Source organism: Lepidochelys kempii, chromosome 25, assembly GCF_965140265.1.
Source record: "Lepidochelys kempii isolate rLepKem1 chromosome 25, rLepKem1.hap2, whole genome shotgun sequence".
NCBI lineage: Eukaryota > Metazoa > Chordata > Testudines > Cheloniidae > Lepidochelys > Lepidochelys kempii.
Genome location: NC_133280.1, coordinates 17008245 through 17036216, shown reverse-complemented (window position 1 = coordinate 17036216; position 27972 = coordinate 17008245). Strand labels below are relative to the sequence as shown.

At 43.4% G+C, this 27972-nt stretch overlaps 1 protein-coding gene across 5 annotated transcripts; it reads left to right on the top strand.

Annotated features, from left to right (window-relative positions):
• Window positions 1-259: 259 nt before the first annotated feature.
• On the top strand, window positions 260-26832 carry SIN3B (SIN3 transcription regulator family member B). 5 transcript variants are annotated; one of them, XR_012156241.1, is made up of 20 exons: window positions 260-366; window positions 1612-1765; window positions 5168-5431; window positions 6104-6247; window positions 7435-7557; window positions 8852-9010; window positions 11495-11584; window positions 12009-12127; window positions 12735-12942; window positions 14727-14843; window positions 16199-16437; window positions 18304-18487; window positions 18862-19456; window positions 20074-20243; window positions 21049-21222; window positions 22444-22536; window positions 22857-22951; window positions 23485-23689; window positions 24064-24379; window positions 25214-26832. XR_012156241.1 is itself a non-coding variant. In XM_073324700.1 (19 exons), exons 1-19 carry the CDS (start codon window positions 344-346, stop codon window positions 24292-24294), a joined length of 3387 nt encoding a protein of 1128 aa, XP_073180801.1. In that variant the 5' UTR covers window positions 260-343; the 3' UTR covers window positions 24295-24408. The 5 variants fall into 5 exon arrangements, 4 of the variants coding, with proteins under 4 accessions (XP_073180801.1, XP_073180802.1, XP_073180803.1 ...); XM_073324700.1 differs by lacking the exon at window positions 25214-26832 and having other exon boundaries at window positions 24064-24408; XM_073324701.1 differs by lacking the exons at window positions 8852-9010; window positions 25214-26832 and having other exon boundaries at window positions 24064-24408.
• The last annotated feature ends 1140 nt before the right edge of the window (window positions 26833-27972 follow it).

The following is a 27972-nucleotide window of genomic DNA, read 5'->3' as shown; positions in this document are numbered from 1 at the left end:
GATAATTCCCCCTTGCTTGCTCCGGGCCCCCCATCACCCCTCCCTCGGGCACACTGCACTTCACCCAGGTTAACCCCCCCAGTCCCTCCCACCTGGGATGATCCCCAGTGCATGCTCCAGGACCTCTCCCGGAGTGAACTCCAACCCCTCCCTGCAAGCCCCTTAGTCACTTCCCCCTGCAGACAGGTCCTCAGACCCTAGATGGCCTTGTGCTCTGCCCTCCACCCCAGCTCCCTGACTAGCTCCCACTCCCCTGCAGGTGGAGGATGCACTCTCCTACCTGGACCAGGTGAAGATTCGCTTTGGCAGTGATCCCGCCACCTATAACGGCTTTCTAGAGATCATGAAGGAATTCAAGAGCCAGAGGTAAGGTGTTAAGCCCCCGCCCCCCAACCTGTCCAATACCCACTTCTACAGTGCCCTTCCTCTCAGGTATCCCATTTTGCTCTAGAATAGTCCCCTGCTCCTAGCATGCCTCTTAAAGGACCACAAACCTTAGTGCCAGCACCCACCTTTAAGAACCTCCTCCCCACATAAAATATCCCCCAATATTCCCCTGCCTCTGTTCCCATTTTCAGCACACCTTCAGCAAAATCTGATCCTCACACCTTGCAAGCTCATGCAGGAAATATGCTTCCTGGGTTCCATGAGATTATGCAAGAGTTAAATTCCAGATATATGGGGTCCATTATCCCCTCCCCCAGAGGGTCCCAAATCTCCTTCCAGAGCACCCATCTCAAAACCACTCATCCTGATAGAAAAGGAGTACTTGTGGCACCTTAGAGACTAACCAATTTATTTGAGCATGAGCTGTCGTGAGCTACAGCTCACTTCATCGGATGCATACCGATATTGATAGAGTCAATATCCCACAATCTCCCAGGGCCCTAATTCCAGGGAGACAATAAATCTTGTAACTCAGCTCACCCAGGGAACCCAAATCCTAAAAAGAGGTGAGGAAGCCAGAACTTGTAACACCCAAAACACCAGGAGTGAAGGGAAGGCACATCCCCTTCAGCTAATCCACATCCTTGAATCTCTGTCTGGCCCCATAAGCAGAACCATCACTTTGGGAGGAGCTTATTGATGACTGGAAATCTTTCACTTCATTTGGGCCTACTAGGTCTCTTGGTCTTTTAAAGTGACATGGACCTTCCAGAATAGTGGCTTGGTCAGACACTGGTGTTCTATAGTATTGGGGCTAATGGATCTAATGTGTGCCTCGTTTGGAGAGTTCAATCTTTAGACTTGGGGGGATGGGACAAGGAGTTTCTTCTGACATCTGTACATCTGGCCTTAACCTTGCAAAATATATAAATTGTATGATCAGTGTTTAAATTCAGGGAGGGGAAGTATCCTTCCTGTGGTACATGGATGCCCAGAGAGTTGGAATAATTCAACCTGCTGTAGTATAATTGCTGTGACTAAGTCTTCTCTAGGAAGCCACAAGAACTCTGTCTTCAGGGGAGTCAGTGTTATCTTGATGCTTAAGTCTATCCAATTCCCTGATTGCTAATAAATGTTATTGCAGTTCTTACTTTTTCTGTATCTTACCTTTTATTTTGTGACTTAAGGCCTTGCATGGAGTTAATAACCTGTTCTTGGTTCTAGCATTGATACTCCTGGTGTAATCAGGCGGGTTTCTCAGCTGTTTCATGAACATCCCGACCTCATTGTAGGATTCAATGCTTTCCTCCCTTTGGGCTACAGAATAGAGATTCCAAAGAATGGGAAGTTAAGTATACAGTCGCCACTGGCTAGTCAGGTATGTTAAAATGCTTGGATTAATTTAAATGAATCATAATGTATCTGCATGTAGCTACAAGTGACATACAGGGTCTGCATAACAGATGAGTTGATTTGCCTTTATTGCTGTTTGAAAATATGTTTTACAGCGTGTTCAGATACCATGGCAATGGGTATGAGAATGTAAATAGAATAGAATTTCGTTAAGAAACGTTTAATAGTTTTAGTCTGCACTAAAATGAAGCTCCCACACAAGTTGCCACTGCAGGCTAAATACTTCAATCAAATTTGAAAGTTAAAGATCATGGCTGGCTGGCTGTGTATACACACAATATCCAGTGAGTCTTTATAATCAGACTTGAATTTAAACTTGAAAAACATGTTTGAAAATATCATATTTCCACATTCCCATTAAGGTACCTGCACAGAACATAAATTTGTACATGTTATTCATTTGTATCATAAGAATGGGCATACTGGGTCAGACCAAAGGCCTATCAGCTCAGTATTTTGTCGTCCGACAGTGGCCAATGTCAGGTGTCCCAGAGAGAATGAACAGAACAGGTAATCATCCAGTGATCCATCCCCTGTCACCCATTCCCAGATTCTGGCAAACAGAGGCTGAAAGCCATTGGTGGACCTACCTATTCTCTATGAATGTATCTAATTCTTTTTTTGAACCCTGTTATTGTGTTGGCCTTCACAACGTCCTCTGGCAAAGAGTTCCACAGGTTGACTGTGCATTGTGTGAAGAAATACTTCCTTTTGTTTGTTTTAAACCTGCTGCCTTTTAATTTCATTTAGTGATCCCTAGTTCTTGTGTTATGAGAAGGAGTAAATAACACTTATTTACTTTCTTCACACCAGTCATGATTTTATAGACCTCAATCATATACCCCCCCCCCCTTAGTCGTCTCTTTTCCAAGCCGAAAAGTCCCAATCTCATTATCCAAGTGTTCAGATACAGCTGTGATTGATGTAGCATTGGAACGTAGATAGAATCACACCAAACTTTGCATCCATTTTCACAGTTGCAGAATTTGAAACTTAAAAATCTTAGCTGAATTTTGTTCAGAAGCCTCCGGTTTTAACTCTAATCTCTGCTACCTGCTAGTCTTTTAGCTCTCATGTTCTTTGATCTCTCTATCACTCAGAAACTTGGCATTTCTGAGAGCTCTACTGTTGAACACGTTTCTTGAAGTCTACAATTCCTGTGGAATAAAGAAGTGTTAGTACACAGTGTTTTGTATGTTCTTGGCATCGCTACTTTCTAAAGTGCAGAGGATAATGGAGTGACAGTCACAAGCATTAATGAGTCAGTTACTGTTGAGGGAAGAATGAAAACAGAAGAGCAGAAGCAGTGGTGGCTTGTCCGTCTTTTCATGGACATTTTGTCATTGAATTTTGAGTACTTTGTGACTCTTTGTCAAGATCATTGCCATTGGGTCCAGTATAGCATTTGAAAATCCCTTGATTATGAGAGGTTTCAGAGTAGCAGCCATGTTAGTCTGTATCTGCAAAAAGAAAAGGAGGACTTGTGGCACCTTAGAGACTAACAAATCTGTTTGAACGTAAGCTTTCGTGAGCTACAGCTCACTGCATCCGATGAAGTGAGCTGTAGGTCACGAAAGCTTATGCTCAGATAAATTTGTTAGTCTCTAAGGTGCCACAAGTACTCCTTTTCTTTTTGATTATGAGACTAGCTCTGGTGGAAGAATTGTTCATGAAAACTGGACCTGAAAAGGCACTAACCCTTTGATAAAAGAACACAAAGAACAGTGTGTGAGAATCTAATGATGAAATTTGGCTTTATTGTGCTGAAAATGCTTTCAGATGTTCAGAGGCGTACAGGAAACTTGTCTTGCTCCCTGGATCCTGAAACAAAATTACCATGTGGTGTAGAAATACAAGGGTTTGCTGACAACTGAGACTTGCAACTCGAAAAAAATACTTTCAGAGGTTATCTGCAAGGCCCTTTTTGTGAATCCCCTTATCAGAGATGGTTCCTGTATTTAACATATTTTGAGTTTCTCTTGGAATCAGCTACAAAAGGACACTTCTTCCATAGTTTGTTAATGTGGTTTTGGTCAGCTTGGGACCAAGGAATCATGTGCTCCTAGAAGCTATTAAATCAAAGGCAGAATTGGACTGAAACAAGTTGGTTGTAATGCTCAATTACTTAATGATTAGAAAAGTGGCTTTGAGGCAGTATCGTAAGCAAGAGGTGGCATAGAGTCTGCATGGGACTACAGTTGACCAGATTCTATGAATACAGATTCCAATGAGCTTGACTGCTTGGAGCTGTTAAATTACTGTCCACTGATTGACATCTGTAAACTGCAAGCAAGAAGTTCAACTGTCATTGGTTGGTCATTGGCCTCTTTTAAAACAGCCATTTTCCTGAAAATTTGGACACACAGTAACGTACATCAGACTGACTGCTGTGCAACATCATGGTATAGCTGCACTACTAGGAGCTGTCAGAACTTATCTTTATCTATTAGTGAAAGGAGGGATTTAGAAAGCCTTTGACTGGTGTGACAGGACAGCTCTTGGGTGTGAAGGAGATGTTCTCGGTATTGAGGCTCATTTTGAGTTATTTTATAGGGGCTGTTACAATAAGGAAATGTAGCTATATTTCTTGCTACATACCATATTTAAACACTTCTTTTTTATTATGTCACTGTAATTATTTTTCTGTAAAGAATGTGTGTTCAACATACTGGTACTTCATACACCAAATAAGTCAATAGCCAAAATGTAGTTCAGTTTTGGTATAACAGTGTATGAGTCTTTGTAAACACAGTCAAGTATATACAACAATTTTTTTTTACTCTGTAAGTGTCCAAAAGTGTGGAGCTATAATCTGGAGAATTAAGTAAGTGTTGGGAATATCTACTAGTCACCCTGATAAAGGCTAGCAGAGTGCAATCCAAACCTATTTTCCCTTCAAACATAAGTGTCTGTAAATAAAACAAGAATCATGAAGTTTAGCTGGTTAATGTTGGCCTTTGTTATAAATGATCAAAGCTGAAGCTTCAAAAATGAAGTCTCAGTAATGTTCATACAGTGGGGTGTATCAGATGTGAAAATCCTTTGAATAATTATGTTCCAAACTTTCAAGTACTGTAAACCTCTGTCTGAAGCTCTGTTCTCAAATAGGTATGATGGGAAGAGTTCTTTACAAGCAGTGTTGGACTGAAATGGAAAGAGGAGTGAGAGTTTAGCACTGTGACTAATGTTTTTTTAATTGATGGTCTTAGTAACAGAGGTCAAGAAATCCATGGGTCACTTAAATCTTTTACTGTGCAATTAATCTTTCCCTAACTGAACAGTTTGTAAATATGCATGATAATTTTAATGAACATGTTGTATATCTATTTTTATTTGAGTCATCAGCTTGCATTACTTCTATCACTAGGTGTCATCAGAGCCTGTTCCAAGTGCTCACCCAGGTGGTGGGTTATTGTTACATTATTGTCAGGAGAATTCTCACAACCACAGCGACTGCTCTGAGGAGTTCCGGCAGCAACTTCCATACAAAGAAGATAAATCTCAAATCTCCTTGGAATCTGATTCTGTAGAGTTCAATAATGCAATAAGTTACGTGAATAAGATCAAAACCCGTTTTCTTGACCATCCTGAAATCTACAGATCATTCTTAGAAATTCTTCACACTTACCAGGTAGAGTTCTGGCAAATAAGATATTATGGGTCAGTATTGTGGCTGTTTGAACCTGCAATGTTAAATGAAATTTGTTCGTACAGTACTGTTTTATTGTGATTTATAAAGCTTCCCCAACTTCAGCTTCTCTCAGACAAATGTGGCACTGAGAAACTCATAAGCATAGGCTTTGCCCCAGCATAGCTAGACCTGTGTTCTTGTGGGAATGCTTAGGGTCTGTCAAATGCTTGTCATCTCAGTAATGTGGTCGTGCTACCAGCTTTGGTTTGAAAAACGGCAGAGTTGAGAGATGACTGACTGACTGACTGACTGAAGCTGTATGGAAATCATTTTTTGTTTTAAGTTAGGTGATTTTCTTTTACCATTACTAATGTTCTATTTTTAAATGCTTTATATCTGCTAACTGGGTGCAGTGATTAGATCTGCATGCCCATGGAAGGACAACAGTTTGATAATTGACTGCTGAGCCCTGTGGTCTAGGATGCCAAACTTGGATACCCTACAAGTGGTAGCACATTGTGCTGCTACAAGAACGCTAGGCCAGCTGATAATTATCTAAAGCTTTTTCCTGTATTTGACTCTTGAATACAGTGGGTTGTCTGTTCCAGTTTCCTTGCTAACTGAAGTACACTACTGTAACAGTTTGTTTAATGTTTCTCTGTAAATTGGCAGAAAGAACAGCTGAACACTAAAGGCCGACCCTTTCGAGGCATGTCAGAGGAAGAAGTGTTTACTGAAGTAGCAAATCTCTTCAGGGGACAGGAGGATCTACTCTCTGAGTTTGGACAGTTTCTCCCTGAGGCTAAAAGATCTTTGGTATGTGTTTTGGTAGTATAAGGCAAATTAGATAGAACACTGTGACAGTCTGCTCCGTGTTTATGTTCTACTTGGATAATCTGCATAATAACTTTATTCTTTAGGGTATTTATTCAGACATTTGCTCCTGCAGGACTGAGAGCTGGGCTGGGAGAGAATGCATCAGGGTGAAAAGACTGAGAGAAGCGTTGTTTGGGTGGAGCGTCTGTGTACCTTTCTCTCAGAGCAGTTGAACAAAGCACAGTAGAGATAACCAGTCTCCTGAGATGGAACAGATAGTAAGCAGCAATGTGTAAATTCTTAGAAGTTGCTGCTCTGTGGCACTATTGGCAATAGCTAAAAGATCTCTCCCCGCACGCCTCCCCCCCCCCAAAAAAAGTATGCTCTGAGCCTTCTGCCTTGGGGAGAGTAGAGCCCCTCTGAGGGGTACCTTGTGATAGAGTACTGGGTGAAAACAAGCTACCTTTGGATGCCAAATAAGCCATGTCTAAACTGGAGGGGATTATTTTGGTGGTCCACAGAGATCCATGTGGTTAAAACCATTATTTGGTGGGCTGCAACTTTTCCCTGTGACTTTCTGTGTCATCTGACTGCTCTTGCAGCATCTCCCCTATGGCTGACAAAGTCAAATGAATGTTGTCCTCGTTTCCTGCTCTTGGAATTTCTACTCTACTAAATCCTTAATACTGAATGAAAAAACTTTAGGGATAAAAAAAACCTTTGAAATTCCAGAGATGTGGAGAAAGATTTGGCCCTCGGAACAGCTCTAGCACAAATCTTGATCCTTCTGATGACTGTTTCACTGTAGGGTGCTGTTAAGATGCTACCACTGGGTCCTTCTCAAGATTTTCAAACTAGCCTTGTAGCTGTATGTATAGCTGAGACAACTGAATATAGTTTAATGTCTTACTAAAGAACTAACATTTAGTATTAATTTTTTTTTTAAAAAGGGTTAATTCTTGCTATTCCAATGGGGTGCACTTGTATGTGATGTGTAGTGGTGCGACATCACTGAAAAATATTGTTATAGAGAAACTGACTATCAGTGTTTGAATTATGCTCTCACTATTTCTTTTTTTAGTTAACTCACTTAGTGAAATCTCATGTCCTCTATTCTGTTCTTGTAAATGGGGTTCTCTTTCTGTGGAACTAATAAGGGCAAACTGAAAGCATTGTCTTTAATTTAGTTCACAGGAAATGGGCCATGTGAAATAAACAGGGTCCAGAAAACAGATCATGAAAAAAATCTGGAACATAGTAAAAAGCGATCCAGACCACTACTGCTGCGTCCTGTTCCCAGCCCAGCAAAGGTATCTTGCTGCAAACAGAAATGTGTACTATTTTCATACTTAGGCATTGCTGTAACCTGTGTTGTATGAGATAATTGCTCTCAACTTTCAAATTCTACTAAGTGCATGTCATAGGGCAGCCTCACCTGGGTGCTCCCCAGTGCCAGGCCATGGTATGATATGCATGGATGCCTCAGTTTTCCTGTCAGAGTCCCCAGAAATAGTCCTTAAGTATATTTAGCCCTTTCAGGGTTAATTACAAAAGTCCTGTATACATAAATCATAACAAAAGTCCGACAGCCATAGTCCGGACAGTACATTAAGTAGACCAAAAGAATCTCTCTGGATAGAAATTTCATGCTTGCATTGTAAGAGTAGGAATATATTACCAGCCACCTGACCAGGATGGTGATGGTGACTATGAAGTGCCCAGAGGGATTAGAGAGGCTTACAAAGGCAGAAGATACAATAATAATGGACTATTTCAACTGTCCTCATATTGACTGGGTATCTGTCACCTTGGAAGAGGATACAGAAATAAAATTTTGAGACACATTAAATGACTGCTTCCTGGAGCAGCCAGTCTTGGAACCCGCAAGAGGTGAGGCAATTTTTCAGTTAATCCTATATGGAATGCAGGATCTGGTTCAAGAGGTGAATATATCTGAGCCACTCAGTAATAGTGACCACAATGTAATGAAATTTAACATCCTTGTAGGGGGATAAAATGCCAAAGAAACTCACCATGGCAGCATTTAACTTCAAATAAGGGAACTACATAAACATGAGGAAGCTAGTTAAATGGAAATTAAAAGAAACAGCCAGAAGAGTGAAATGCCTGCAAACTGCATGGAAGTTATTTTAAACCAGCATAATAAAGACTCAAACCTAATGCATAGCCCATTTAAAAAAAAAAAAAAAAGGGATCAAAAACTGCCACCATGGGTGGTAAACAACTGAGTAAAAGAAGCGGATAGAGGCAAAAAGGCATTCTTTAAAAACTGGAAGTCAAAACCTAGTTAGGAAAATGGAAAGGTGTTAAACTCTGTAAAGTCAAGGGTAAAGTATAATTAGGCAGACCAAAAAAGAATTTGAAGAGCAACTAGCAAAAGATTCAAAAACTGACAGCAGTTTTTTTTTAAAGTAAATCAGAAACAGGAAATCTGCCAATCAGTGGAGCCACTGGACAATTAAGGTGCTAAAGGAGCACTCAAGGAAGACAAGGCCATTGCGGAGACACTAAATGAATTATTTGTACCAGTGTTCACTGCAGAGGATGTGAGGGAGATTCCCACACTTAAGCCTTTCTTTTTAGGTGACAAAGCTTGAGGAACTGTCCCAGACTGAGGTGTCAGTAGAGGAGGTTGTGGAACAAATTGCTAGATTAAACAGTAATAAGTCACCAGGACCAGATGGTATTCACCGAAGAGTTCTGAAGGAACTCAAATATGAAATTGCAGAACTACTAACTGTGGTATGTACTCTATTGCTTAAATCAGCCTCTGGACCAGATGACTGGAGGCTAGCTCATGTTACACTGATTTTTTAAAAAAAATTCCAGATACAATCCAGGTAATTAAAGCCTCGTAAGCCTAACTTCAGTTACCAGCAGATTGGGTGAAATGATAGTAAAGAACAGAATTCTCACACACAGGTAAAGACAATATGGTGAGGAAGAGTCAACATGGGTTTTGTAAAGGGAAATCATGCCTCACCAATCTATTAGAATTCTTTGAGGGGGTCAACAAGCATGTGGACAAGGGTAATTCAGTTGATATAATGTACTTAGACTTTTAGAAAGCCTTTGACCAGGTCCCTCGCCAAAGGCTTTAAAGCAGAGTAAATTGTCATGGGATAAGAGGGAAGGTGTCCTCATGGATCAATAATTGGTTAAAAGATAAGAAACAAAGGATCAGAATAAATGGTGAGTTTTCATAATGGAGAGCGTTAGATAGCGGGGTTCCCAAAGGATCTTTACTGTGACCAGTGTTGTTCAACACATTACTAAATGATCTGGAAAAAGAGGTGAACAGTGAGTTGACAAAGTTTGCAGATGGTACAAAATTACTCAAGATAGTTAAGTCCAAAGCTGACTGCAGAGAGTTAGAGGGGGATCATATAAAACTGAGTAACTGGACAACAAAATGGCTGATGAAATTTAGTGCTGATAAGCACAAAGTAGCGCACCTAGGGAAAAATAATCTTAACTATACATACAAAATGATGGGTTCTAGATTACCTTTACCACTCAAGAATGAGATTTTGGGAGTCATTTGTGGATAGTTCTCTGAAAACATCACGCGGTGTACAGTGGCGGTTAAAAGCTAATATAATGCTAGGAACCATTAGGAAGGGGATAGATAGTAAGATAGGAAATGTCATAATGCCACTATATAAATCTATGGTATGCCCACATTTTGAACACTATATGCAGTTCTGGTTGCCCCATCTCAAAAAAGATGTACTGAAATTGGAAAAGGTACAGAGAGGGGCAGCAAAAATGGTAAGGGGTGTGGAACAACTTCCATACAAGGCTAGATTAAAAAGTCTGTGACTGTTCAATTTAGAAGAGAGACAACTTAGTGGGGGATGGGATAGAGGTCTATAAAATCATGACTGGTGTGAAGAAAATGAATAGGGAAGTGTTATTTACCCTTTCATGCAATACAAAAACTAGGGGTCACACAATGAAATTAATAGGTAGCAAGTTTAAAAGAAAAGGAAGTACTTCACACAACGCACAGTCAAGCTCATTGCCCTGTGGAACTCATTGCCAGGGGATGTGAAAGCCAGAAGTATAACTTGATTCAAAAAAGAATTAGATCAGTTCGTGGAGGATAGGTCCATCAATGGCTATTAGCCAAGATGATTAGGGATACAACCCCATGCTTTGGGTGCCCCCAAACCTCTGACTGCCAGATGCTGCGACTGAACATAAGGGGATGGATCACTCAGTAATTGCCCTGTTCGCTCCCTCTGAAGCATCTAGCATTGGCCACTGTTGGAAGACAGGATACTGGGCTAGATGGACCATTGGTCTGACCCAGTATGGCTGTTCTTATGTTCTTATCCTTAGAATCTCTCACCACACTCACCTCACCAGTACAGTTCCAGCATATCACCATGCCTCAGCCTTCTCTGGCTTCAACTCCCGACCCCAGAGAGCCGGCAGGCATCTCCCTCCGCTGCACTCAGCCTTCAGCTCTCTCCACCCTTCTGTGCCCATCACTCTCTGGTGCAGGAACATCATCAGGCTCGTTTCTCCACTAGTTTCCTGACAGTTTCACCCTCTTGCTATGGAGAGTCTGTAGAGAAATTCTTTCTTTATGCAACTTTGCCCAGACACCACCTTCAGTCTCCTGATTCCCAGGCAGCTCTCAACTGCCTTCTCTCTGTCTGTCCTCAGGCATTCCCCCCCATTGATACGGCGCATGTGCTCTCTCGTAAAATCCCATTAGGAGTCAGTTGACAAGTCACAGGTGCACTGTCCTCTTTCCTCTTAAAGGACTAGTGCCAAACACGAAGGGAAAATAAAATAACTCTTATTTTTTAAATAGAAAATGGGGAGCGGGGGAGGAAGGGAAATGGTGTTGAAGACACTTAACAAAGGGAAGTTGAAAACTGTTTGGACAAGTGCATTGTCCCTTGATACAACATAAAGTTATATATAAGTGCTAAGTATCAGGAAAATGAGGACTTGATAGAAGGGCAGAATTGGGCCTCTCCCCTTGAATAAATTGCTGTTTCCTGCAGGATTATACCCTATCATTTACCTGTCATGCGAACCTGTTTTGTTTTTGCTGGGGGTCATTGATACAGACCTCCATGGAAGGTGTGATGTGGCAAAGCTAGTTTGTCATTTTGGGGAATAAAGGCTCAGAGCAAGGGGTAGTAAAATGTAAATTGCTGGTATTTGAATCAAAACCATTGAAGTAAAAGTATCGAACCTTTTCAACAGAAGAAAATGAAACTGCGAGGTACCAAAGATCTGTCAGTTGCGACAGTGGGAAAATATGGAACGTTGCAGGAGTTTTCTTTCTTCGATAAGGTCAGTGATCTGGCCCCATCCTGTTGCATGGTCTTGCTCTCAATAGGCTAGGTAGCAATTGACTGGTATTCTATGACTCCCTCTAGGGTATAGTAGAGTCCGTTAATTAACAGTTTCCTAACAAATGGAGGAGTTTTGGAGGACCCTGAGGGAAACGCATACTAGTATCTTCTTGTGTGTGTTTTTCTTTCAAGCATTTGATTTCTCTGCTTCTCAGCAATTGTGGACCTCGTAGCGTAAATCCTGTTACTAAATTACTGTTTGTAACGGGGCATTTCTGTATGCATGCTGTTTCTGAGGCTCCGATGAGTGTATGCATTTATTGGCTCTGTGCAAAAAGGCTTAGACCCTTTAAGATATCAACATAAAAATAAAGCTAGTATACAAATGATATGACAGTTTTTATTTGCCCTCCCTCTGCCAGGTGCGCAGGGTACTGAAGAGTCAGGAAGTGTATGAGAACTTCCTCCGCTGTATCGCACTCTTCAATCAGGAGCTAGTGTCAGGCTCAGAGCTTCTTCAGCTAGTCACCCCATTTTTAGGGTAAGTGAACTTGTCTTTCCAGTGACATGTAGGGTGTAGTTTTTAAACATTTGCTATATCACTTTTTCTCTCATGCTTCAACATTAAAACCTTATGAAGTCAAAGGTTTCTTCTGGGTTAGCAATGCCAAAATTTTAGCAATCATTCAGATAGAGGAGAAATAAAATCTGACACAACTTTTAGTCCGTAAAGTCTTAGAACAATTCTGTAAAACAGCCAAATAGCGGAAGTAGTATCTGATGGAGGCCAATTGAGCTGTTACACTCTCACTTCTCTTGGAGGGCTCTCATGGCAACGAACAAAGACTCCTTCAGCAGGTTAAGGAGTGGTATTGATGGGACTCTGAAGGGAGTTCTCGCTAGCCCTCCACCAAGAGGATGGTTGAAAAGAGCCTTAAGCAGAATGATTGATTGAAGCATATAACATTATGGTGGAGGGAGTTCTTAGGGCTATGTCAGGAAAGTCCTAGTTTTCAGTTTAGTTTTGACCATGGTCTGCATGAAATATAAGAGATAGTGAAGAACCAAAGTAATTAATACTTAATGGACAAAACAGACAGAATGTGATGATGTGAAATATAATTACGTATGTTTGTTCATTTTTTAAGGAAATTCCCAGAACTCTTTGCACAGTTCAAATCCTTCCTTGGAGTGAAAGAGCTTTCATTTGCTTCTCCGCTGAGTGACCGATCTGGGGATGGAATGAGTCGGGAAATTGATTATGCTTCCTGCAAACGCATAGGGTCGAGTTACCGGGCTCTTCCAAAAACCTATCAGCAGCCAAAATGCAGCGGAAGAACAGCCATTTGCAAGGAGGTACTCCAAGCTTAATACCATTGAATCCCCAGTCTGCAATGATAGCCTTTTCCAAAGCAGGCTAGTCAGGACCCTCCACATACTGATTTCTTATGATGATTTAGGGTTTCTCTGAAACATGAACACTGCACCAATTTAACTTAAATCACTTTGTTTAAACTGGTGCAGCTTTTGTATGTAGGCTCTTATACTGGTTAAAGACTGCTTCTGTCCGTTTAGGTTGCACCTGTAAATTTGCTAATCTGAACTAAACTGATATAAATCAGGTTTATATGGAGATAAAAATGCCACACATAAAGTTGCTCTTTTTTAACTGAATCAGTATAAAATCACACCTTTCATTAAACTGGTACAACTTTGTGCGTGGACCCATACCTTGTCCTTGGTGATAGGTAGAAGGGGCAGCAGGAATGGGGGAGAAGTTTTATTTCACAGTATAAAATGAGTTTTTCAGCATCAGGCATGTACACAGACTTTGTAGCATAGTAGGCCAGTGAGTCATCAAAAAGCAAATTTTGAGTCAAAGCCTAAAAAAAAATCCTTTGTAAGCAGGGTGCAATTCTAGTATGGGGTCATTCAAAGTTGGCTGTGTTCAGTGATCGGTGGGGCCCTACCAAATTCATGGCCATTAAAAACACGTCACAGACCGTGAACTCTGGTATTGTGTGCTTTTACCTGATACTATATGGATTTCATGGGGTAGACCAGTGTTTCTCAAATTGGGGGTCCTGACCCAAAAGGGAGTTGCATGGGGGTCACAAGGTTATTTCAGGTGGGGGTCATGGTATTGCTATCCTTACTTCCACGCTGCCTTCAGCGCTGGGTGGCCAGAGAGTGGCGGGTGCTGGCCAGGTGCCCAGGTTTGAAGGCAGCGCCCCGCCAGCAGCAGCGCAGAAGTAAAGCGCCAATACCCCACCGAGCCACCTTCGTTTCTGCACTGCTGCCGTCAGAACTGGGCAGCTGCTGACGGTGGGCCCAGCTCTGCAGGCAGCAGCGCAGAAGTAAGGGTAGCAACACCAGACCAGGCCACCCTTACTTCGGCGCTGCTGCTGGCGATGGCTCTGCCTTCAGAGCTGGGCTCCCAGCCGGTAGCTGCCGCTCTCCAGCTGCCTGGCTCTGAAGGCAGCACCGCTGCCAGAAGTAAGGGTAGCAGTACCACAACCCTCCCTACCCCCCTACACACTCCTTTTTGGGTCAGGACCCCTACAATTACAATACTGTGAAATTTCAGATTTAAATAGCTGAAATCATGAAATTTACAACTTTTAAAATCCTGTGACCATGAAATTGACCAAAATGGACCATGAATTTGGTAGGGCCCTAGTGATAGGGAAAGTGAAACCTGTAGGTTTGTGAAGCACTTGCTGCCCTTTGTTATAAAGGAGTATTCTGAGTCAGAGCATCCTGGCAGAAAGAGGGAGTTGGGTTTAATAGAGCAACCCTCCTTGGCACTGGCATGTTTGTCTCCATTATCACCAGTAGCTGACTATTATAGACAAACATCTCTTCCTCCTTATGAAACAGCAGCAAAGGACACCTTAGACACCTTTTGAACAATGTCTGGGTGCAACTGTTCACATGCACAATGTCTGAGAAATGGTCAACGCTGACGTTTTAAAATTCTGGCACAGATCATTGGCAAAAATACCTAGCTGGCTGCCTGCTGATAGAAACAATGTTAATATACTACTTTATATTTTCCCCTGTAGAGGTCCTATCAGGTCCTCAGGAACAGGTCCTTTTTCATAGGACACTGTAGACTGCTGTGTTTGACTCTGTTGTAGGTATTAAATGACACTTGGGTCTCATTTCCATCCTGGTCTGAAGACTCTACATTTGTCAGCTCAAAGAAGACGCCCTATGAGGAACAGCTGCATCGCTGTGAGGACGAACGGTTTGAGGTAGTTCTGCTGTTCAACTTAGAACTTTGCAACTTGGTCTCCTGTTCATGTGATCAAGAGCCTTGAAATTATTTAGAGTTAAGGCTACGATTATGTCATGGAAGTCACAGAAACCGTGACTTCCAGAGACCTCTGTGACATTTTCTTCCCTGGGGCTGGAGCTGTCAGTAGGCAGCCCCACAGTTCTCAGCCACTGCTGGCAACGGGCCCCCAGCAGCTCCTAGCTGGTGGGCAGCAGGGGCCCCCAGATTTCCCAGCTCCCCAAGCGGCGAGGGGACCACCTGTAGTGGCCTACTTGTGGCAGGCGGTGAAGGGGCTTCCCCGCTGCAGCCCAGCCATGAAGGGCAGTGGGGGTATCCCAGAGCCCCCAGCCACTGTGGGTGCTGGACCCCCTCCCTTCCCATTTTCACAGATATTTTTAGTAAAATCACGGACAAGTCATGGGCTTCCATGAATTTTTGTTTATTGCTCGTGATCTGTCCATGATTTTTACTAAAAATATCTGTGACAAAATCTGAGCCTTATTTATAGTCAATAGCCAGATGCTGAATGCTTTATTAGTAAAGCCCTGAAAATCCATAGATATCCGTGGACTATTTTTGTGGCTCATGGATAGATACAGATCCAAATTTTATATCTAAAGGCTTGTAAATCTGTTGATATCCACTTGATATCTGCAGAAGTGGATATCCACAGATCAATTTTGTAGATCATGGATCAGACGCAGATATAAATTTTGTATCCGAGCAGGGCTCAATTTATTAGAGTTAGGCTCTTCTTGCTGTGTCAGCCCCTCCCCTTCTTTTTACTTTAGCTTTAGTGTGGGTTTGCTTTCCCAAGGCTGCTTTTCTCCAAAGTTAACCCTTTCACCACTTCTCCCCAGTAGTGGTGATTGCTCTGTACTTCTCCAGACTGGGGGGAGGAGGCACGAACACCATAATGCCACTGTGTGTATCAGGGGAGGAAAAGGTTTCAAGAGCTTTACATACCCTCCTTTTCATGCCGGGCTTGGAGGTGTGCCTGCTGGTACTCTTGCATGTGCTGTATCTTTAAATGTTGCTTTTGGTGTAGAGGATTTTATTTCTAAGCACAGTCTCTCTCTAAACCAGATATGATGTCAACTGCATCATAGCATCCTGCTTTGCCAAGGGCAAGTGCAGCACAAAATAGCCCGTAGGGAAATCTGGGGGTCAATTCTACAATTGAGAGTACTGTTGGAGAATCCTCACTGAAGCCCCTGATCCCCAGCCAGTGGACATTGAAATAGAAGTACAGATCTGAGCAAAGGAGAAGAGAGCAGAGACCAGCTGCTGAATCCTTTCTTACGCTGTTGTTTCATTTGTGAACTTTAACAGTTGGATGTTGTCTTGGAAACCAATCTGGCCACAATACGCGTGTTGGAGAGTGTTCAGAAAAAGCTGTCTCGGATGTCTCAAGAGGATCAGGAGAAATTCCGATTGGATGATTGCTTGGGAGGAACATCGGAAGTTATCCAGCGCAGAGCCATCTACCGTATCTATGGTGATAAAGCGCCAGAAATCATTGAGAGTCTTAAAAAAAATCCGGTTACTGCGGTCCCCGTAGTTTTAAAAAGGTAAACTTTCTTGGGTTTCAAACTCTTTCTTGGGTTCACTTATCATTTCTATCTAATTAGCCAATGTAGTCTTTGAAAGCTTGTTGTTTCAGAAGTTAATTACCTATTTTCATCTCTTTGGACTCTAGCCCAGGCCAGAGGTGAGCAATTAATGGAATATCTTTAAAAAATCACTTCAGTATAATAGGTCACAAAGATATTAGCCGACTCTTAGCTCCATCTGAGAACAGCTTTAACAATACAAATTATGACAATGCACTGTTGCTCTTGCAGTAACAGTGTGTATGTTTCAGCAGAAAATAGCCACAAACTTTGTGATGATTGTGTAATATGGGGATAACTGTAACAAGATCGCTGCTTCTCCTGCCATGAAAATTGTTAAATTGGTTTTTCACTCATTTTATAAGTAAACCAAGCTATTCCTTTAGTTCTGTGGGGCTTTGCCATTGTTTGGTTTCAGCTAGGCTTTCTCCTCAGATGGCTTTTTGTATTAATGTGAACATTGAAAAATACATTTTCAAATTAAACTTTTTTCAGATTCTCTCTTTGTAGGAGGCATGATATAAAAAATGCGTATAGTTTAATTGAAAGGCTAAGTAATTGGGTAAAAGGTTTCAGATACCTTTGGTATTAACATGTAAGGTTTTTTTTTAATTCAGTCTATAATACAGGTTCTGTAATACATCATTTCTAGTGCATGGCAATCAACTGTGTCACCCCCACCCTGGTGAATTCTTCACATTTGCACACTGTATTGCTCTGTAATGGAGCCATGAGAGTGGCTCCATTGTTATGGTTATGCTCATCACTGGCTTGCTGAGAAAAGTTCCTTTCTGCATTAAAATGTCTTAGTCCAACTCAGAGGAAGGGAGGATTTTATTTTTTGAAAATATGAGGTTAATTGGACGTCATTTTGAATGAGACTTTAGAATAGTGGGGGTGGGGGGCAGGCCTTTTTTTGAAAATTCTAATTGTATTTGTCCAGTTAGAACAGAAAAACCTCTTTATGGATTAATCTTCACTGAGAACCAATGCATGAATTAATCATGTTGGATTCCAAGGGTGTGTTGTTGTTAGAGGTGATCTCTGCATGTGGGGCAGCACTGTTACAGGTCCATTGACTGTTACGTAACTAGTGCCATATAATCTCAACTTGTATTTTTAACAGGAGGTTTTTCTTGCCATTTTTCTTCAAAGAGCCTCTGCTTGCTAGGCGTGCGCATCTCATGTTGTTTTTCCCTTTAAAATTACAATTAAAATTAATCTATTCAACATGTATTTTAAAAAGAGAGAAAATCAGTCCCACCCTCCAATTGTTCTCTCCCTGGTGCATAGGCTCTTAACTTCCTTATCCCCAACTGCCAAATCTCCTGTTCTGAATCCTGGCTTCTGGCAGCCAGCAACTTGGGACAACAGCCATCTATGGCATCTTCACACAGCACCCACTGTTCCTGGACCCTGCTCTGTGACAGCTTCTTTAGTGCCTGAGGAAAATTTAGCTCTGCCCCTCATTTCTGAGCCATTTCCACTTCCCAGCATTTCTGGCTGGTCACGTGGAATCCTTGTATGTAAGACAGAGACGGTTAGGTGGAGATCTCCTAGGACCCGAGAAAATTGTTCCAGAAAAAGGAGGGCAGAGTTAAGGTGTTGGCATCTCTACTGTGGATTGCCTGAGTTTCTGTCACTTAAGAGGTTTTTTAAATGTTGTATATTCACAGCCACGACTATTTACCAAAGTCTTGTCTTTTTTTTTCTTTTCCCCTGGGAATACTGAAAGTCTTGCTGTGCCTCAGCAGGCTGCTTTTAAAACGTTGTGTGTGAATTTCTGTGGTATGGTTTTCAAATGGTCTGTTCTGCATTATGCAGGTTAAAAGCAAAAGAGGAGGAATGGCGGGAAGCCCAGCAGGGCTTCAACAAGATCTGGCGGGAGCAGTATGAGAAGGCGTACTTAAAGTCCCTTGACCACCAGGCCGTCAACTTCAAACAAAATGACACCAAAGCCCTGCGCTCCAAGAGTTTGCTGAATGAGATTGAGAGCGTCTACGATGAGGTGTATATGTTAGCAAACAATCAATCATGTCTGTTTATATTGTTCTGTATTACGGTAATGCCCAGAAGTTCAGATCAGAATTGGGTCCCTGTTGTGGGAAGCGCTGTACAAACATCGAGGAAGATACCATCCCTACCCTGAAAAGCTTATAATTTAAGATGACAAGAGTGGGTGAGAAGAATGCTCGAAAATATATATAACTTGTAGATAAAAATGTAAGAGAATTAGCATATGTAATCCCATAAATATCCCCTTTCCTCACTTGACCCCCAGCCTAGCCATCAACACTTGGCTGATTTTGTGTGTGTGTTGTGGCGGGAATGGCTCGCAGGAATGGATTAGAAGGATCTTACTTGTTTGTCCCTCGATTATAGCATCAGGAGCAGCATTCAGAGGGGAGAAGTGCCACCACGAACGAGCCTCACCTCATCTTCATCTATGAGGATAAACAGATTCTGGAAGATGCAGCTTCACTCATTAGCTACTATGTGAAACGACAGCCCACTATCCAGAAGGAAGATCAAGCCACCATTCGGCAAATAGTCCATCACTTCGTACCAGAGCTGTTTTTCTCTCCGCTCCCTGACCACAGTGTTTCTGAAGAGTCAACTGATGAGGACAGAGAAAACCACCAGGGACAGACCCTGGATGCTCCTGAGCTACGAAAGAAACAGGTGCCAGGGCCGCTGAGCAGCCCTCTGGAGGAGAAAGCCGGGTTCTGTGATGCCGCTGTGGCTGAGTCTCACAAACCTCTGGACGATGTGTATAGTCTGTTCTTTGCCAATAATAATTGGTATTTCTTCCTCCGCCTTCACCAGACTCTCTGCTCAAGGCTCTTAAAGATTTATCGTCAAGCTCAGAAGCAGCTTCTAGAGTATCGGACTGAAAAGGAGAGGGAGAAACTCCTCTGTGAGGGAAGGAAAGAAAAGTCCAATGATCCAGCCATGGAACTGAGATTGAAACAACCAAGTAAGAGCATTCTGCAGTCTGGGAATTATTTTGCTGTTTGCGTTCTGAGTGCCTTAAGCAGAGGCCACTTGTAGTGACTGGGACCAGCTGGCATGAATATGAGGAATAGAGATAACTGAGACCTCTCCAGTGTCTGAGAATTATGGATTCATAACTAATGTTACCTGCATGTATTAACCAGGATAGTTAGGGGATAACTTACAAGCCAAGGGACACATCTTTGTTCATTTACACCTCTACAAGCCCATTGGCTGTTGTACGATATATACCTTATGTCTTCTATATGGGTATTTCTAGAACATGAGAAAATACTGTTACAAAGAGTCTTGGAGTTTGTTGCTCACATTTAAAATACAGACACATGTATGAGAGTTGAATCAGGCACTGCCCCAATGACAATTTCAGATAGTGACACTGTTCTCATGGGGTCTTCCGTATGCTGTCAGTGGCATCTGGAAGGATGTGGTTGGTGCTACACTTGAAGTGTATTGCTTATGTCTAAAAATATTCTTGCTGCCAAATGTCCTAGATCTAGAGCACAGTTATCTCTTCTGTCCCCTGCCTCGGGGCCACCCTCTGCCTCTTGTGTGCAGTGACTGCTTTCTTCTCCTGCCCAGGTGAGGTGGAGTTGGAGGAATACTACCCAGCATTCTTGGATATGGTGAGAAGTTTGCTGGATGGGAATATTGACCCCACACAGTATGAGGACACTCTGAGGGAGATGTTCACTATCCACGCCTACATTGGCTTCACCATGGACAAGCTGGTGCAGAATATTGTCCGCCAGGTAATCATCTCTCAAATCATCTCTTAGTGCTTCCATGGTGCAGTTGGTGGACAGCCCTTCCTTGTCCTATTGATAAACAGGTCTCTCAGTGTGTATGAGAGAGTTAGCAAAGGTCAGAGTAAAGGTGAAGAGGAGCTTAACCTTAGAGTGACACTTGGAATGTATCTCCTGGTGAGACAGGCATTCAACTCTTTGTTTCCCTCCCCGTCTCTCCATAGCTTAAAAACCCTGGGTATCGCAGTTTAAAGGAATTGGCATTTGAAAATCTAGGCCTGTGGACTTGCAGCTTCTGTACGTTTCAGTATTCCCTCTTTGATTACAAAGGTTGCATTAGGGTTACAAGGTATCCTGCAAACATAAGAAGCCAAGATTTCTCCTGAGGTGTTTACACAACCGTTAGGTGATGGGAAAAAGGCTGAGGAAATAGTGAAAGGAAACGACTATTGGTAAAATCAGGAGAAAATGCAGTTTGTGAACGGAAATTCCTGTGGCCAGTTAACTTACGACTACACCTCTCATTGATTTCTCTGCTGATGACACTTGACTGTCCCCACCAAAGCCATTTGGATGCTTGGATTAGGAGTTGTGTTAGACGATTCACACTAACTACATTATCAAGCTCTCCGTTACCAGTTTAGCAATTAGATGTTTAAACAAGTGCTTAAGACTTGACTGCCTCTTGCTCCCTCTGTTACATTCATTGCAAAATGGGAGGGGGGCAGATGTAAGGGAGCAGTGTGGGTTGCACCAGTGTATGTCACACTCTTGGTGGAAACTTGCTGACCCCTTTTTCTCTTGATAACAGCTTCACCATCTTGTGAGTGATGATATCTGCCTGAAGGTTGTAGAGCTCTACTTAAGTGAGAGAAAGCGAGGTGCTGCTGGAGGCAACCTGTCCTCCAGGTGTGTCCGGGCAGCCAAGGAGACCAGCTATCAGTGGAAGGCTGAGCGCTGCATGGCAGATGAGAACTGCTTCAAGGTGAGAGCTTGCTTCAGAGGAATTACCCAAAGCAGAGGGGAACCAGACTGGGGTGGTCCAGACAGCAGCAGTCTGATGCTCTCCTGATAGCCTAGCTCCCAAGAGATTAGATGAATCCTGTTACTTAGGGACAAGGGAGTTTAATTTATCTCTTGGATCAGGCAGCTGGGGAGTTATCCTATCTTTGTAGCTCCAAGCCAAGGAGGCTGTGATCAAGCGCCCATCAAAGTTTGCTCTTATTCAGACATGCAGGAAGCCTTTGAGTGAATATATTACTTTTCAGATAGTTCCATAGGGGCATGTGGCACTTTGAAGGCAAATAAAGAGACAAAGCTCTTTCCTGACAGGGCAGTGGGCAAAGAGAGCTGAAAGGAGAGGGCTTCTGCCCTTTAGGCACAGCATGAATGCTGGCTGCACTCAGACCTAGGCAAGTCCAAAAGTGTGTGGTGAGTTTCAGTGCTAGGGTTAGAGTTCAGAGGCTTTATGGACAGTGAGTTTCAAGGAAGGATTTGAATGTGGAAGGATGGAGTCTTAGGGCATCTTTGCAGAAGGCCCAGGAGGTTGGTTCCAGGGGGACTGGTGGGGAGGCAGAGGGAGGAGATGGTGGTTATAGTAGCCAGTGCAGGTGAAAACCAAAGCTTTGGAGAGTGGTTCTAGCAATAAGGATCGAATTAAGAGGAAAGTCTTGTAGAGGAAGGACAGGCAGCATTTGGCAACAGTTTGGACAGGCATGAGCAAATGCGAGAGAAGTCCAATATAACATCAGGGTGGTGAGGAGGGGAGTGGTGCAACTAGCAGTCTTGGAGGGCGAAGGGTCAGGAGGACGACGGGAAGGAAGGATGGAGCTTTGTTTTGATGTATTGAGTTTGAGGAGTTACTGTGCCAAGGGTGATGGGGCAGGCAAGAGGAGCAGGTTTCACAGAAGGAGGGAACACCCAGGGTGAGTGGGGCAGGGCAGAGCTTGAGAGTTGGAAAGAACATCTGCATAAAGGTGGCATTGAAATCCCCAAGGACACAGTGTAGAGGAACGGAGAAAGTGGTAGCAAGAACTGAGCCTAGGTTTCTGTGTGGTCAAGCATCAGGGTGCCATGTTGTATATTCACCTCTTCTCCAATCTGTTGTGTTCAGTGGAATTTCCATGAAAATTCAGCACACTGATCTGGGCTCCTGCCGAGCTCTGGAGGCTCCAGGTGACATCCTTTGTGTCTCACTTCATTACAGGTAATGTTTCTTCAGAGGAAAGGGCAGGTGATAATGACCATCGAGCTACTAGATACAGAAGAGACCCAAACAGAAGACCCTATGGAGGTTCAGGTAATTAAGCTGCAAGGACTATGGAGTCACCTCTGTGCCACTGACAAAGGAGGCTGCCAGGAATGTTCCCTTCCATTTCACTCCAAATTGTGGGACAGGCTTTCCCAGGACAATGAGTGTACTTGGGGTAGAGCATGTGGAGGACTGTGTGTCCTTGATGTAGAGGCTGCTGATACAGAAGTGGATTTAAACGCAGATTGGCTCAGGGTGGTTGGGTTAGGTACAGGCAGCTTTAAAAGCAGTCTGGAAATATCCTATTAAGGCAACTGAGTTTATTCTGGCTGGGGAGATATGACTTGGAAACGGTCTTTCTTGTATAGCACTTGGCTAACTACATGGAACAGTACGTTGGGGTGGAGGGCGTCCCAAACAACCAGAACGATGGCTTCTTACTGAAACCGGTCTTTCTGCAAAGGTGAGCTCTCCCCTTTCCCTGGTGTCTTGCCCACGACAGCTGGTTCTGCTGCTGCCCTGTGTGTTGAGATTATTTTGATTCTAATCCTGTGTGAAAGAGTCCCTTAAAATTTTATTTCTTTTGCACTTTCCATCCCTAGCACCTCAAAACCAATATACTGTACACACTGTTCCAGGGAAATACAGACCCACTGGGTTGCAGGTTTATAACCAGTGTGTGGCGCTCTGCACAGGGGCTTTTAGGGCAGCAGTCAGGTTTTCACACAATATTAAGTGTACAGTAAGGAGGAGAGAGTGGGACTGTCTTCTAAGCAGTCCCTCTTTTGGGGGGGAATTTATGGCCTAGTCCCTTCTGCACTTCATCACAAAAGTATGCCAACCTTGGGGGTAAGGGGGATGGTCTGGAAGCAAAGTTCCTGGGAAGAGCCAGGCATAGGAATGTGAATTTCACGCTCTGATCTTTGGTGACTAGGAGGGTGGAAGCTGAATAGCCAGGGATTTTAAATTACTTCATAATACTTGGTTTCGTCCTAGGAACCTTAAAAAATTCCGCAAGTGGCAATGCAAGCAAGTGAGAGCTCTGCGGAGTGAAGTGAAGAGTTCCTGGAAGAGGCTGATCGGGGTGGAGAGTGCATGCAACATGGACTGCAGGTTTAGGCTCAACACCCACAAAATGATGTTCATCATGAACTCTGAGGATTACATGTACAGGCGGGGGACTCTCTCCCGAGCTAAGCAGGTGCATGTCCTGTTATTCTCTCAACAACTCAGGCACTGGCAGAGATGGGGAACTTCAGCTGCGACACCTGCAGTGACAGGAGTCTCATGGCTGAATTCCTACAGACTGCTCCCTGGAGTTACATCTCCACGCTGGCTGAAATAGCAGAGGAACTGGTAAATGCTGTATACCTTAGTTTACTAGCCATAGCTTTACCATGCAAGTTGCACAGGAGGATAGTTCCATGTAAGAAGCAGAGGCCTCTAGAAGCAGGTACAAGGGATATGTGCTCCTCTGGTTGTTTTAAAGCATGAATGTCTCAAGTGTCCAGAGAGCTGAAGATTTAACCTTCTCCCCTATGAGCCTTTCAGTGACCTTTACTGTCCTTATCTCAGGTGCAGCCCATGGTTCTGCTCAAGCACCACCAACAGTTTGATGAGTGGCACAGCAGGTGGCTAGAAGAGAATGTTACTGTGGAGGCAGCAGAACTGGTTCAAGACTGGCTAATGGGCGATGAGGACGAGGACATGGTCCCATGCAAAACAACTTGTGAGACAGTGAATGTCCATGGGGTCCCCGTGAATAGATACAGAGTCCAGTACAGTCGCCGTCCGGCCTCACCATGAGCAGAGACTCATCCACATGACCATGCCAAGCAGGAGCTTTGCCGGCAAAACACTTTTACTCTGAGAATAGTGGTGGGAATGCAATGTATGTATTAATGATATTTATCCAAACAGCATTTTACTTTGAGTTATGATGTATTTTCCATATGGCATAGAATTGTCTCCTTGCAGTGTAATCCTCCAGGCCATGTCATTGTGAAGAGCGCTAAAGCCATTCCTGGAAGAGGGCTCTTAGCATTGCCACTCTGTATAGTAGCTTTCTATCATCAGGCCTACCACAAGTCAGCCGGAGTGGGAAAGGCTGAGCAAGGTGGGCTGTCTACTTGGGTGGTGCCAAGTGCTCAGCTCCAGAAGAGCTGCCAAAGGCTGCTGCGTTGGAGGAACAGGGCAAGCTGGCCTGGCTGCTTGCAGGGGTGGCTGAGGGGGCTGCATGCTCTAGTCAGTGTAGAGCACGATGGGTGCTAGAGCTGACCCTGGCAGCTGCCTCATCTTTTTGAAGTGTTTAATGTTTCATGTCCCTCTGCATTTCATGCCATGCCTTAGTCTGCAGAACTTCTTAATATAACCCCTCAGGGCCAGTGGGCCCAGAGCAGTGGCTTTGCCATGGGTGCAGGGACTCAGTTGCGTTATCTGTTCAGACTAATGAAGCTATGAATGCCACGTGCGTTACTGCTGCTGTGGTGGGGAAATGCCAAATCTTGAGACCTCAAGGGAGGGAAATGAGACCCTCGAATTTTAAAACAGCTAGATTGGCTAAGAGTTTCAGAGCAGGCGCTAATCAGAAATGGCTCCATGGGCTGCATTGCTGAGCAAGTGAGCCCAGGCACATTCTCTGCCTCCGCAGAGAATTCTGTATTGGATCCCTTGTTGATCTTTATAAAACTGTGTCACACTGCAATATCCTGCCTTCTCATTTCAGGAACTGCTTGAAGCTGGAATAAAATCCATGAGGAGGTCTGGGTTTTTGTTTGTGTTTTGCATGCTGATGGACAGCCTCTGGAGACTCTGTGTTGCAGACACATATCTTAGTACTGCTGGGATAGTAACACTTACAAAGTGGATCAGTAGATGGAGCTCTTAAAGCATGTTTGTATTGGCTTGGAGGGTTTCCTAGATACTGCTCTTTTGCTGATGTCTGTACAGATGCTCTCTTTTGCAGTGACACACAGAAATGTGTATTCATGGGAGGATTCTGTCCAGGCATAAGCAGTGTAGACAAGCTATTCCATTGACACGTTCTGTACCTCTTCCTGAACTCTGCCAAAAAAAACAAACCACCCACCCACCGGGCTCTGAACCACACAAAACTCTACATTCATCTTCTGACTTAAATCTAGCAAAAGAACCAGAAAGTTCAGAGTCAAGACAGCCCTGCAACCCCATCCTGACTTCACTTGTGTATTGCAGGAGCCTGGGAATATCACATAATCCTGTGTAAAATACATTGTGTCATGAGGCAAATCTAGCTTCTTTTCAGCCCTGACTCCGAGGACTCCTGGACATTTGTGGGGGTGGAGGGGGAATTGGACCCCCAAATGTGTTTGTTTCTGTGGTTTGGTTTTTATGGTTATAATTTCTGCTGGACCCAAGTAGCAGCCTATCGGAGTCGTGCTATGTTTACCCCACTGTACTGCATTTGGTTTCGCAGTTGTCTCCCTTGACAGCAGAAGAAATGGGCCATTTGTGCACATTTGACCTAAAACTGTACCAGTTGTTTCTTTTTTGCAAGATAATCTGTGAATGGGAGACAGCAAGGCTGACCATTTGGCATTTGTGGCTACATGCACATCCATTGCCAGCAGTGCGCTTTGTACCATGAACCCAAATTCTTATTGTCCAGGGCTCAACTGATGCCAGTGGCAGGAATTATATGAAGGTTTTTTCAAAGCCCTTGGCTTGTTTTAGGTAAGGGATGGAGCTCTGTAAAAGGTTAGGATAGATCTGACTAGTGCAACATCTCTTTTGCCTCTACACAGCTCTACAAACACACCTCAGTCCTGTTCAACACTCTGCTGTCCCAAGCAGAGATGACCAACTGTGCCAAATTTTGTTATGGTTTTGTGATACAGACAAATGTTTACTAGAAAGTAGCTTGCAACTTGTGGCTTAAAATGCAATTGATTCCAAGTCTCCCAGGGTGCGTAAGGCTAATACACGCATGGACCCTGGTCAGTCTCCCCAACATTTTTAAGTGTACTTCAGGTATTTTTACGCATCCTTATTTTGTAAACCTTAATTTATAATCTGAATGGATTAAGTGAGAATTTCATCATTTACAGCACTATTGTCTCAAATGTGATAGTAGCAAATGATGTGAATGAAACAAGTGGGTGGTGCCAATGTGTTTGAGAGCGGCCTGCTAACATTTGAGATTTCAGCATTTGAACACTGTCTATCTTCTAGCATGAAATTGATTAAAGAAAGTTTGTTCTTCCATTTTTTTGAAGGATCTTTGCTTTGGGGCTTGTAATTGCTTTGCCAGCTCTTTGAATGTAGTTTTTTTATATTTATTTGCACATTCAAGTAAAATAAAATATTGATTTTAAAAGTCAGCAGCTCTCCCTGAGTTCTTTGTTTTAAGTGAATTTAGAGCTGGTGTGTACAGCCCTGGAGACTGAAGACTCATTTCTAACTATAGAACAGCCTGATAATAGGCTGTATAGGTGTCTGTAAAGGCAGGTGTAGGACAGCCAGAGCCAGCTTGTGATCTGGACATCTGTTTGCTATCGCCCGCACTGAGACTTCCAATTCACTTCATATGGGCCAATAGGCAGTCCTCAAAAAGGAAACAACTTGTGGCCATTAGCATCTTGGGCTGGTTTTGAGTGATAGACTAGAGCAATGGTCTCCAAACTTTTTGGATCACGCACCCCCAGGGCCAGCTCTAGGGAAACTTTTAAAAAAACACCTGCCGCCGGCATGCCACCGAAGAATCAAAGGTCCAGGAGCACGGCTGCCGCCGTGTCGGCAGCACTCCTTCGGCGGTGCTCCTCCTACCGCGCACCCCCAGGGATGGTGTTGCGCACCCCTGGGGTGTGCACACCCCACTTTGGAGACCACTGGACTAGAGGCTCTTGCTGCTACTGCATTACCAGTGCCAACTGTTCTACTTATCTGATCGATAAAAACACTGCTCTTCTGGATCTGACTAGCTGTTGTATGTAGGGACTGGTGCCTTGAATATTTGACTTTCCTTGGTCTACCCCAAAGATTTAGATGGTGCCATGGTTTCTGGGTTTCATTTTCAAGTGCCAGTGAAAAGCGGAGACATTTATTTGGCTTTCAATACTCTGGCCAAAATGTGCCCTTCACAGAGAGCTGGGGGCATTCAACCCATCTAAAAATCAGGCCACTTCTTTAAGTGTAAGAGATTATTTAGGTGCCTAACTGTAAATCACCTAAGCTTGAAAATCTTATCCACTGTCTGCATGTGCATCTTATCCACTGTCTGCATCACTGTGAAAAAGGCAAATGCAACCCTAGGATACAGCAGGCAAGGTATTTCCAGTAGAGACAAAGAAGTGTTATTACCATTGTATAAGATGGTACAAAGAGACCCCTCATCTAGAATACTGTGCAATTCTGATCTCCCATATTTAAGAAAAGGAGTACTTGTGGCACCTTAGAGACTAACAAACTTATTTGAGTATAAGCTTTCGTGAGCTACAGCTAACTTCA

Excerpts from the sequence above, each read along its gene's own strand:
- SIN3B (XM_073324700.1), top strand. The coding sequence starts at position 344 with ATGAAGGAATTCAAGAGCCAGAG. Across the intron at positions 367-1,611 it reads AAGGAATTCAAGAGCCAGAG|CATTGATACTCCTGGTGTAA; the intron begins GTAAGGTGTTAA and ends TCTTGGTTCTAG. Across the intron at positions 18,488-18,861 it reads TTGAGAGCGTCTACGATGAG|CATCAGGAGCAGCATTCAGA; the intron begins GTGTATATGTTA and ends CCTCGATTATAG.